General features: G+C 33.4%; 1 protein-coding gene across 1 annotated transcript in view; it reads left to right on the top strand.

Moving 5' to 3' along the window:
* The window catches only part of LOC150090186 (formimidoyltransferase-cyclodeaminase-like), a 158,260-nt gene that overhangs the window by 109,180 nt on the left and 36,128 nt on the right, over positions 1 to 12,952 (top strand). The window contains exons 8-10 of the mRNA XM_090369004.1: positions 3,507 to 3,695; positions 6,057 to 6,218; positions 11,577 to 11,620. Of these exons, the coding sequence (XP_090225130.1) occupies positions 3,507 to 3,695; positions 6,057 to 6,218; positions 11,577 to 11,620 (395 nt within the window). The remainder of the gene's footprint in view (positions 1 to 3,506; positions 3,696 to 6,056; positions 6,219 to 11,576; positions 11,621 to 12,952) is intronic.

Here is a 12,952-nt window from a genome sequence, read left to right on the forward strand (position 1 = left end):
GTGCATGGGTTAAAGGAGGAGTATGGGGAGAGGGGAGGGGGATGCCGGAAACTTTGCTCTAGAGACTAAACATGGGCTTCACCACTTCAAGCCTCCAATAAGCAAAGTGGTGGTATTTCACCGGTTGATGAAAGTCATCTACCACCTGATTGCATCTCTAATTGAGGCGAGACAGGAGAGAAACTGAACACATACAGCAATTACTGCTGGATAATACTTTAATTAAAAGCTGGATAATAAAAATTTAATTGTCTAATTGAGGAAATATATAACAGAAGAGATTACAATAGCTCAGTAGTCACACTTTCAAAACCATTGCAGTAGTTAGTTCTGCTCTGTGAGTTAGGGAGTTTGCTTCTACTAGTGTCCATTGTGAAATTTGTGTTTTTCCATAAACTGCATTTTCTCTCTCTTGGGTGACGTGATCACACTTACATTATATCCAAAGCAGTATATCAAGGTTGCATTGTAACTACTTTTAAGTCTTTTTCTTTTCCATGCTGATAATCATTTCAAAGTTACAGCTGCAGCATGACACAATAGTCCTTCCATCATTAAATTTCTATTACAACAATAACTATTCTCCATTGACTATGTCCTTGTGGAATCTCTCTATATACTCTTCTAAAAAATCCAGGTGAGATTGCAAGTAATATAGATTGATTGACATTTTGCATACCATTTTTTGTAGTTTTCAATCCTCTTGTCAAATAGTTCTTTGTAATTGCACTCTTAATGTTACCAGGAAAACTATTTGTTATAAGAAAAAATGATTGCTCGGCATCAGTCATGTCTTCCACGCTTCTGAGATCAACATCTGCTTAACTTATGGACCAATAAATATACCACCTGCTTTGTATCAGACAATTTTGGAAACATAGATTGTATATGCTTTAAGGTGTCACTTGAAGATTCAGTGCTTTAACAAATTGTTTGACTCATTCCAGCTTGATTTGATATGGAGTGGTGGAAGCATGACTTTTCTTGTAATCAAGAGATTGAGTATTACATTTTGTGTGCCAGGCTGCAACTCAATTGTGGTAGATTATTCTTTTCTCCTGTAGTGGTGATCTATTGCCTCTGCTGGTCCAGAGGTAAAAAAGGAGATTAGGCAGGAAAAGGCAGATTATGAGAAATCTTTGGCAAAGGATGCAAAATAAAACAGCAAAGAGTTCTTTACCTATGTAAACTCTAGAAGAAAAGGGATGAATCAGATTAGTCCACTGAATATTGATGGTTCAACTGTTGATGATCCTGCTCAGGTGGCTAACAAACTAAATGAGTATTTTGCATCTACATTCACACATGAGGAGTTATTCAGAAAGGGTAATGCCAGAGGTGAATTGAACTCTGGCAGTGAGCTAGATGACTTTGTAATAACTGAGAGGAAAGTGGAGGAGAAATTGTTGAAGATAAACATAAAAAAGGCACCTGGAGTGGATGGCATCTATCCAGATATATTAAAGGAGGCAGCAAAGGAAGTAAGCAAACCCTTAGCCATAATTATGAGAGCTTCTTTGGACTCAGAGGAGGTACCCATGGACTGGAGATGTGCAAATGTGACCCCAATTCACAAAGGAGGATCAAAGGGCAACACAATTCACAAAGGAGGATCAAAGGGCAACACAATTCACAAAGGAGGATCAAAGGGCAACACAAGTAATTATAGACCTGTTAGTTTAACTTCTGTTCCAGGAAAATTAATGGAGGCACTGGTAAAAGAAGCACTGTGGGATCATCTAGACAAGACTTCAGTTAAAGGTTGGACACTGCATGGTTTTGTTAAGGGAAAGTATTGCCTGATCAATTTGATTGGATACTATGATGTGGTCACAAAGGAACCGGATGCAGAGAATAACTTTAATATCATATATTCAGATCTTAGAAAGGCTTTTCTTAGAAAAACAGAGAGTGGTAATCAGTGGTCACTGCTCATCGTGGACTAATGTTATTAGTGGAGTCCCAGGGTTCGGTGTTGGGTCTGTTGTTGTTTTCTCTATTTATAAATGATATTGATGATGGTATATCAAGCTTAATGTCCAAGTTTGCAGGCAATACGAAGGTTGGCAGGGTTGTTAAGGACACTAATGACAGTATGCTGCTGCAACAGGATCTAGAAAAGTTGAGCAGATGTGCCGAAGAGTAACGTATCAACTCTGTGGTACTACACTGACAGTGGAAGAGAACGAAAAGACCTCGGGGTAATTGTGCAGGCAGATATGAAGTTTTCTAAGCAATGCAGACAGGCTGCCAGGGTAGGTCATGGGGTTTTGTCAATGATATATAGGAATTTTGCTAGCAGGGAAAAGGAGGTGATTGTCCCTCTGTATAAGGCAATGGTCAGGCCACGCCTTGAGTACTGCATACAGGTCTGGAGGCCTCATTTTAGGAAGGATGTAGATTTGCTTGAGGTATAGAGAAGGGTAACAAGATTGGTGAGGGGAATGAAGGGATCCTCTTACCAAGAGAGGCTTAAGTTCTGCAAATTGCAGTGGCTGGAGACTAGGCACCTGCACGATGATTTGATTGAGGTGTATAAGGCCTTGAATGGATTGAGCATGCTGAATTCTGATTGGATCCTTCCACTTGTTCAGATTACGAACCTAAGGGGGCATAAATTAAAATTAAGAAAAGACATGTAGAATAGATGTGTGGAAATTTGCCTTTAACCAGCGGGTGGTTAATTGCTGGAAACAAACTTCGATCTGTCGTTGTGGAAGTTGATAGTTTAAATAAATTTAAAGAGGAACTGGACAGGCATTTGGAGAGAATGGTGTGATTTTTTTTTTTTTTTAAGACTGTTGCTTCATAAGCTCATACACTTGCTTTCTTGCATCACATGCTACTACTATTAAATATAAACTTTTTTTTTGTCCAGTAATGTAATTAATGATATAAGATCTATAAAATGATGACAATGTAAATAATATAACAGTAAGTCTAAATGCACAGTTTTTTTTTTTTTTTTTTTTTTTTTTTTAAGTTTAAAATGACAGTTTTGGAATTTGAAGATATTATATCTTATCTCAAATTATCTCTTACACAGTAAAAAAATGTCATATTTATACTCCAGCACAACCACATAGGTTAGAGGAATTTACTGCTATTAATTTTTGACAAGTATTTGTTTTTTGTAAGAGATAATGTGAGATTAAATTATGCAGCCTCTTTTACTTTATCCTATTTCCAGTGGTATTTTATTTTTTTGCAATTTACTTGAATATCATGCACTAATTATTTTAATTTTGCCCTGAAATCTGTTTTAGTAATTATTTTTCCATACATGAATGGGTGACAGTCACTCCTTTATCATAACTAGTCAGATTATAAGCATCAGTCTGATTATAAGGATTTTTACTTAGTATTAGTTTAAAATGAAGCTGGATTCCATGATTTACTTAAAAAAAAGTGATATATAGTAGAATATGTAAGACTGTGCTAATTTTCATACTTAATTATCTGCATATGTAGAAAAATTATTTTTATGTATTTTTTTATTTTAATAGGTAATCAATAGGCTTGGTCTAAATTCAATAGTTCCATTTAACCCTAAAGAACGAATTATTGAATATATGCTTCCTGATCAGCCAGGTACAACTTTAGTAAACAAGACTCTTTTGAGCTTCATTCACACTGTTGCTGCACGTACACCAGCCCCAGGTGGGGGATCTGTTGCTGCTGCAGTAGCTGCAATGGTAATGTTTGTTTCTTCTGCATATGTTAGTGTGAAACTAAGTTTATTTATTAAATATTTTATATACCAAAATTAACAAAAGCTATGAGATACTTCATAATTTATTATTCAAATCCTCATGAGATGTTAAGTGTGTGTTATGGGTGTTTATTGGCACATAAGCTACACTGGCTATAGTGTGCCTAGATGTTAAGTAGTAGTTTGAACATAAAACTATCATGTATGTAATAATATTACCATAATCATCCCATACAGTTTAAATTATGAAAACAAAGTTCACCTCAATTTTTTTGTTGATTGGAAATTAATAATAAAAATAAATCTTGTTTGTTACTATTGAAATGGAAAAAAATTCATTGTTTTGTTGTGGACATGGTAAGACTGATTCAATTTTTATGTTATTTCTTGGTACATCAAGAAATAATATTGCAACTTAAAATGTTATACTGACAAAATGGAAGCATGAAACACAGAATGAAGATGTGCCACCTAATTTGGTAGGCACCTCCATAGCCAGGTGGGCAGGAGCAGCAGTGCGTAGCACACGCTTCTTGGTTAGACCGGGGTTCGAGCCCATGACCACCAAATATGGAGGATGCGGAAAGGTCAGGGAATGACCACCGCATATCCCCGGAGCAATATGGCCTTAGTTGCTAATGCTCCTAAAAACCAAATAACAACAGCAACCTAATTTGGTATGACATGGAAACATGGAGCAGAAACATTGCAGATGATATGAGGCAGTTGGTGCTAAAACTTCAGTGGGAAAAGAGCACAAATATCAGTTGCTAATTATGACTCTCATTAATAGTACCTTTGCTTATCTTCAGTTTCACTATTGTGAACTGTGTTTTACTTAGTGTTACTTCATTGAATAGATGTTTAGTAAATTATTTGATGAGCTGAGATAAAAAAAAAATCAATGATTCAAATATTAGTACTCTTTTTCTTATATTTTCATTAAATACTGTTAATTACTTTTTTGATATACTGTACTTGTTATAAATATTTAAAATATGCTGCATATACAGGTATATTCTGTACATACACACCAAATTATTTTTGATATGTCAGTATAAAATGTTGCTTAAAAATTTATACTGTAATAACTTGAAATTAATGAAGTCATTTTTTAATGTTCAGTTTTACATTATATTATGATTTTGAGTTGTAAAGTGTTTACATGCATAATCAATTGATTGATTTGTAAATTAACATACTCTGGAAAAGGAGTACAAGAGCTATCTACAGAAAAGTGGGAAAGGTCCAATGTCAAGTGTATATGCAGCATATGATTCAAAACTTCTTGATAATAAATTTTGTCAGAATTATAAAATACAAACTTGAAATTTAGAGAGCAAGTTAACTGGATTTGACAGTTGCATAGTCTTCAAGCCACTGTGCTTCCCACTACCACTAGCTTCCACTTTAAGAATTTTAAATTAAGAAAAGAAGAACTGGGAGTTAGCATTTGCTGATGGAAAATTTCTGAGAAATGATAGGAATTGAGAGAGAGAGAGAGATGGAGAGAGCGAGTTTTTACCTTAATCGTTATGCAATACACATTGATTCATGAAAAATGGGAAACAAGGAATATTATATTTATTATATCTTTATTATTATACTTTATTATATCTTTATTAGGTATATAAAGCAGAGAAAAATATGAAGAATAATCACTTTACAAGTAAATAGTATGTAAATTGATTTTAAGTATATCTACTTGGATAATGTGGTAATGAAAGTGCAAAGTACTCATACAGTTTTATTATAAATAAACAAAAAAAAAAAGAGAATTTAAATTAATTACCTAGTGATGTTTATCTATGTCTTATATAAAGCATGCTTTTGCAATTTAAATATACAAAAATGGCTAGTTTCCATGATTTTTCTATTAATTCATGGCAGTATTTCTCAAACTTTCCTCTTTTATAACCTCCTTATATTATATATATATTTGCTTAGCACCCTGTTTATAGTTACTAAATGTATAATTTTTTATGTAAATGTGGAAATGTAACCTAAATTTTATGTAAACATAAAATTTAGGTTACCATATTTAAATGTATGAGTAAAAGTGTGTGTATGCTTGTGTGTTTAATTATAAAATACTGTGTTTTACTTAGCAATTTTATAATAAAAATTTGTTTTATTTCTTTTATTCTAACAGTTTTTGCCCTCTAAGTAATTGCACTTTTTTTTTTTATTTATTTATTTATTTATAATGTCTCCTCACAGTTTGATGGATGCTGATTTCTAGATTTAACTTTTGAATCAATCTTTAAAAGTCTCATCTTTTTGCTCTAAAGTTTTTCACTACTTTGAAACAAGACTTAATGTTTCTATGTGTATGAAATTTCAGGGATCTGCATTAGCTGCTATGGTAGGTCAAATGACATATGGCAAGAGGCAGTGGGAGTCATATGACACACAGATGAGAAGAATCATTCCAGTTATGCATTACACAATGAAAGAGTTAATAGCAGTTATAGATGCTGATACAACAGCCTTCAGTGATTATATGGTATTTATAAATTTTCCCCCCCTTAACAAAATTAGTTTTCTAGTAACATGTTCATAACAGTTCTATGATTAAGGTTTAAAAGGAATTTGAAGAAAAGTAAAGAATTAAAACAAATTATTTGCAAGCATTTGAATTTAGGAAGGTAAACTACCAAAATTAGATTTCTCAAACTTTTAATGAAAGATTATGGTTAATGCAATAAAAAAGGATTTCATTACATTGAGGCTACATCAAGGTATGACAGCAAATCAGAGTGGGCTTCTGATAAGTCATTGATAAATGATCATAGTACACTGCTGTTTTCCATAATTTGACTAATTTAATTAATTTAATGAAATGTTAACAATAGCCATACATTTTGAAGGTCTGCATCTCCTTTCATGGTAAAAATTATTAATATACTAACAAATAATAATCATTATGTGAGGTAACTAAAGGCACTGTATCTTCTTTCTATTCTAGCGCGCACACACACACACACACACACACACACACACACACACACACACACACACACACACACACACACACACACACACACACACACACAGTGAACTGAAGGAAGGTGCAATGCTCAGTATCCTGGGAACTTTGGTCTTGTGAGGAGAGGAACAAGTATTCAGGTCTGTTGTACTACTTGTGATTTGCCTGAAGGTCAGTGGGCTGAAGCTGTTGCTTTGTTGATGGTTGTGCTGATCATCTGGTGGGGGAGGAAGGTCTTATGGTTCTGCTGTATTCACGGGGATGTTGATTGCCATCTGCTGCTGTTGTCTGGTGATATTCTCTGTTCTCTCCTTTGGCGATTATCTTGATTGTTTCTGTTCCCATTGATATTGGGCTGAGTATATGGTAATCTTATTGTTGAGGTATTTTATCTACCTCTAGAATAGGATAAGCCATTTTGGGGTGGGTGAGGAATGGTTACCCTCTTTATATTTCTCTTAACAATATTCCTGAAATTTTTATGCACGTGGGATGTTTCTGCAGAATCTCTTCTTTTTGGTGATAAGGCACACTGAGAATTTTGGTTTCTCCTGTATTGGAGCCATGATTTCATTGATTTCATGGGTAGTTATGTCACTCTGTGATAAAGGCCAAGAAACCTATAGGTAAAAAGAAATCAAAAGAAGAAAAAATTAGTCAAAAAAACACTTGTCATGATGAACCAAAGATGATAAATGAAGAGCAAGATAAACACTGACAAGGACAAAATTGAGTGTACTGGTTATGCAAAACCATTAGAGATTCGGAGAGGACATAAGAAGATTTAACACAATAAAAGTAGAACAAGCATTAAGGGAAAACAAAGGACTTAAATCAGCAGTAATACAGAAAGACAAATGATGCTGAATCTGAAGAACAGTTATGGTGTACTTATAAAGCATAATTCAAATAGCAGAAGACTACTATAAAGTATTATGTAAGGAGCAAGGGAACGATGTCAATAGTGGGAAAGATGGATCACAAATTAGCAACACATACGAAGGATATCACTTACCTGATATCCTTCCTTATGAGGTAGAACATGCATTAAAGAAAATGAAGAATCAAAAAGCACCAGATGAAGTTACTGTAGAGTTGTTAAAATTAGATGGACAAGACATGATGCAGAAACTGGCAAGACCCTTCACAAAATACATTAGGAAACATGTGATGCCTAAGGAGTGGAATAATGCAATCATAATTTTGCTGCATAAGAAAGGAGATAAATCATAAATTGGAAATTATAGACCAGTTAGCTTGTTGTTCCACATGTATAAGTTGTTCACAAGGGTCATTACTAACAGATTAGAAAGAATACTTGAGAATCAACCGAAAAAGCAAGCTGGCTTTAGGACAGGATTCTCAACTATGGATCACCTTCAAATAATATCACAGCTAATGGAGAAAGCAAATGAATATAAAATGCTATTATGCCTGCATTTGACTGCATGCAGCATAAGGCAGTGTTTTGGGCACTGGAAAGACAAGGCATAGACATCCCATACATTATGATATTTTAAGAAAATATATGAGAATGCTACCTCCTTTATTAGACTAGACAAAGACAGTAGCAAATTTAAAATTGAGAAAGGAGACAATATCTCCGAAGTTGTTTACTGCATCCCTTGAAGAAGCTTTCAGAAGATGGACTTGTCGCAGAAAGGAATCAATGTGAATGGAGAGTACCTAAACCATTTGCAATTTGCAGATGACATTGTAATCATTAACTATGATCCCAAAAAATTAGAGGAAAATCTTAATCAGTTATGCAGAGTTAGTAAGGATTTCGGACTAAAGATGAATATAGTTAAAACAAAAGAAATGATGAACAAGTATGCACAGGAAGGGTTATAATCATTGATGGAGCAGAAATTGAAAAGGTGGTTTCATATACTTATCTTGGACAAGTCATTAGCTGTAATAATGATAAGTGGCAGGAAGTCAAGAGAAGAATAAATTTCGGATGGATAGCATTCAGGAAATATAGTTGCATACTGAAGAGCAATATCCCAATTTGTCTGAAACGTAAAATAATGAACCACAATGTATAATACATCCACCATGACTTATGGAAGTGAAACTTGAGCACTCACCAAAATAATGGAAGAGAAGCTGAAAACTACATAGTGAAGAATGGAACGAATTATGTTGGGAATGAGACTGTGGGATAAGAAGAGAAACACATGGATTAAGCATGAAACTCAAGTAAAGGACATTCTTATCAAAACTAAACAACTGAAATGGGCATGGGCAGGACACATAGCTCGAAAAAATGATGACAGATGGACTAAGAAAATAACAGAATGGTACTCAAGAGGAGCTAAAAGAAACCCTGGAAGACAACAGGAGATGGACAGATGAAATTCAATAGTTCGTGGGCAATAAATGGATGGCCATTGCACAAAACAGAAGGAACTGGAAAGTTGCTTCATACTGCAGTGGATTGAAAATGGCTGATGATGGTGATGTCACTCTGTTGTATGCCTCCTACTGGTGCAGCAGACATGTTCGTTGATCCTCTGCTGAAGCTTATCTGCCCTACATGGTACTTGTCACACTTGCAATCAAGACTTGTGGATGGGGGGTCGGGAAATGGATACATCATGGTACCTTTGATGTTTAGTTCCAGTAAGCTTAGACACCTACATTATAGCATTTGATCCAATTCATGGTGTCTCCTATTCCTGGGTGGAATGTGGGTATTCTGGTTATTATCTGTGGAAGATGGATTGTGGGTATTCTGGTTATTATCTGTGGGGATGATAGATTATTGAAAAGTTATCAACTGCTCCTTATAACCTTGTTTATAAATCTCAACGTACAGGTTATTCCTTAGACTGTTTCTTAGTGTGCTTATTTCTTATTTTATTCTGAGGGTTATGTCCTTAATAAGGTTTAGACTGGATTGTAGGAAGTTTTCTTTTAGCCAATGGGTTGTTAATCATTAGCATAAGTTACCTCTGTGTGTGTTGAGGCTGACAGCTTTGGGAAATTCAGAGGTCAGCTGTCATAGGTATCTGTGTAAAAAGGGAACCACATAGGTATTTTATTTTTTGGCTAGTGCAGCAGTAGTGTGGGATTTCCTTGCACTATATGGCTACTGTTAATAATACACTGTTTTAACTGCCATAAGTAAACTCAAATGAGCAAACTCAAGAGGAACCCAGTCCAATTGAATTTTTTTAAAATTAGCTCTAGGAAAGGATTCCAAAATTCTCACAAAGACATCCAACCTTTGTTGAGTGGTTTATGAAAGGAATTTCATTATTAGTTACTGGTTTATCAGTGTGTACTGCTTTATTTTATTTCAAAAGTAAAATTTCAGTTTAAAATTCACTAAGCATCATTATTCAACATGGTTTAACTAATCAGGTAATTATAAATGCTATTGAGAGGAGAAGGCTACTACTTCAAAAACAACTCAAGTTTCTTTTTTCTTTCTATCTGTGAAGCAATTTGAGAAACCATTTAATTACCAAAAACTTTATTAAAAATATATTTAAAAAATTTATAAGCATTTACTTAAAAAAACAAGGGGGGGGGCAAATTTTTCCTTTGAATAATAAAATAGCAAGTATTATAAAATAGAATAAGAAATGCTTCTGTATTTCTGTGCTAATGATTTTATGCACAGTGTATATATCTCATTTTGTACCTCTTTGAGAATGTGACAACATTTGCACTTGGATGAAACATTTGGTAAAGGAAGCTTTCTTGACACAATGGAGATTATAATTTTGCTTGTAACAAATCTAAAGTGGTAGCATAACTGCTGAAAGGCTGTCATTTCAAAGATGCAATTGAATTACAAGTTGTTTGGTAAAAAGGTTCTCAAATTAGTGATTATACAAAATGGCATCCTGAATTATTTTCATTGACAATCACTGGAAAAAAAAAAATCTTGCTGTTGCTGAAAATATCATTTTGAGAACTTTTTGAAAGCACTACATATATCACATCTTTAATTTTTGTAACGTACAAAAAGCTGTTTTTTTTTTTTTTTTTTTTTTTAATCTTCCTGTACAAACTAAAAATTTTAAAATCAGCATATACGTGCATATTTGGTTAATAGGAGTTTGGCCTTAGTACATACTCTATGGAGGAAACCCCAACTTGCACCAATATCACATAAGCAGGAAGATCAGGAACCTAACCCTCACCACTTTAAGACCCTACATTATATAATTCCTGAAAACTTCAGTTTGAAAGTAAAACCTCACCTCAAATTAACGAGCGGATAATGGCTTCACCAAAAGGCGAGTCTGCCATTTATTTAAAAAAGGTAAAATTGCAGAATCATCTTTCAATAAGTCCATTTATTTCTAAAGATATTTGCAAGTTTTAGTGAACTTGTGTCAGTGATGCCATCTGTAACAGGAACATAAGGTTTAGTTTTGATAACAGACTTTCTGCTACCTTCATTCAGAAAGCAAAGTATCCCTCAAAGATTGAAAATTTTTTCAATCTTTGAGGGATACTTTGAGGGATACTTACAGCAGAACTGTAGAATTTTAAAATCATTTTGAAGCTAGCACTGAAATATAACCCCACACTCTTTATTATTGAGAAGTCAGTATATCTTTGAAAATAAGGGATGATTATTTTAAAAAAAAAATTTGCAAGCCTTTAATTTTATGCCTGAAATTACATATTTACATTCCATGAAAACGTGGCATAAGGCAAGAATGTATCTCATATTGTTTTCACATGGCAAATAATGGAATGAGGTTGGATTATGTTCTGCATCAGACAGTCTGACTTTTTTTCACAGATGTACTTTTTCATATTAATGTTTCATAAGCATTGTTAGTTATTTATTTATTAATTTTTATTTTGTTTTATTTATTTATTTATTATTTATTATTTTTTTTTCAGGCAGCTCTTAAACTTCCTAAGAACACACCTGAAGAAGAAACAGTGTAAGCTTACTTAATAACGTGCTTTTCAGTCTAAATTGTTCTGCATTTAAAATAAAGTACAGTTTTATCACAGTAATATTAGAGTATTTAAATAAAATAGTATAAGAAAAAATTACTTTTTAAAGTTGTTGCTCACATTTTTGTGTTGTGGATAAAATTGAAAAATTCAGTATCAGAAGCAAAAGGACATTTAACAGCATATTTGCAATAAAAAGATAAAAATCATTGTTCAGAATATGATTGGATAATCAATATTAATTTTTTTTTTTTTTTTGAAGATCTGTCTTTTAACTAATATAAAAATTTAGGCCACACACTATTATATCACATAAAATGCTACCTTTGTTCATTTTAGCCTAAAGTATAATAATCTGTTAGCATAGGTATTCAATAATATACGCTAATTTCATATTTTTTCTTGATTGATTTTGGAATGTACAGTTGTATGCATGTGAACTTTGTGAATGAACTTTTGTATATGTCAAGGTGTATCTCTTGTTATTGCCGTAACCTCGTTTATTAATCACTAATGAACTCGGAACTACTAGCATTGGAGTTGATATTTTCACAGAATAAAAACATATAATAGTATCAAGATAATCATATAAGAATAACTACCAAAGTAAAGCATTACAGGTATCTCTCAAATTACATAATTAATTACATTGCATGAAAACATGGCATAAGACAAGAATGTGTCTCAAATTGTTTTCCCATAGCAAATAATGGAATGAGGTTGGATTGTTCTGGATCAGACTGTCTGGCTTTTTTTCATAGATGTACTTTTCATAATAATGTTTTATAAGCATTGTTAGTTACAATAGGATTATAATTAAATACAAAATCATTTAATGTGTTATGTATGTGCTGTATTTATTAAATACAATAATGATCTCATTGTGCAAAAACAATAATTATAAGTGTACTTTTGTCTATCAGAACTGTTTTAACTGTTAGGTTATAACAATTGTTGTATGTAAAACTCATGATTATATAAGGGAGGCAATAAAATTAAAAATGAGATGATAAAATCACAGTGCACATATACTCCACAGTGGTCAAACTCTGCTGATTTCAGAATCTGAGAATATGCAGGCTATTCTGCCTATGTGTGGTCCATCACAATAATTGTATGAATGCATTTTGGTGGGCAGCATTTTCTAACTTAAAATTGTGCATAAACATGTAATTCTAAATACACAGTCCATTCTGGTTATTTGGGACACATTGGGACTAGTGCATTTTGGCCCGATTAAGCGGCTGCCCCAATTATCCGAAGTTTCACGTAAATAGTTAAAAATACAATGTACCCCTCCCTTTACAATTAGTTCA

The sequence above is a fragment of the Mastigoproctus giganteus genome, chromosome 2, assembly GCF_048544385.1.
Source record: "Mastigoproctus giganteus isolate SK-2022 chromosome 2, ASM4854438v1, whole genome shotgun sequence".
Classification (NCBI taxonomy): Eukaryota; Metazoa; Arthropoda; class Arachnida; order Uropygi; family Thelyphonidae; genus Mastigoproctus; species Mastigoproctus giganteus.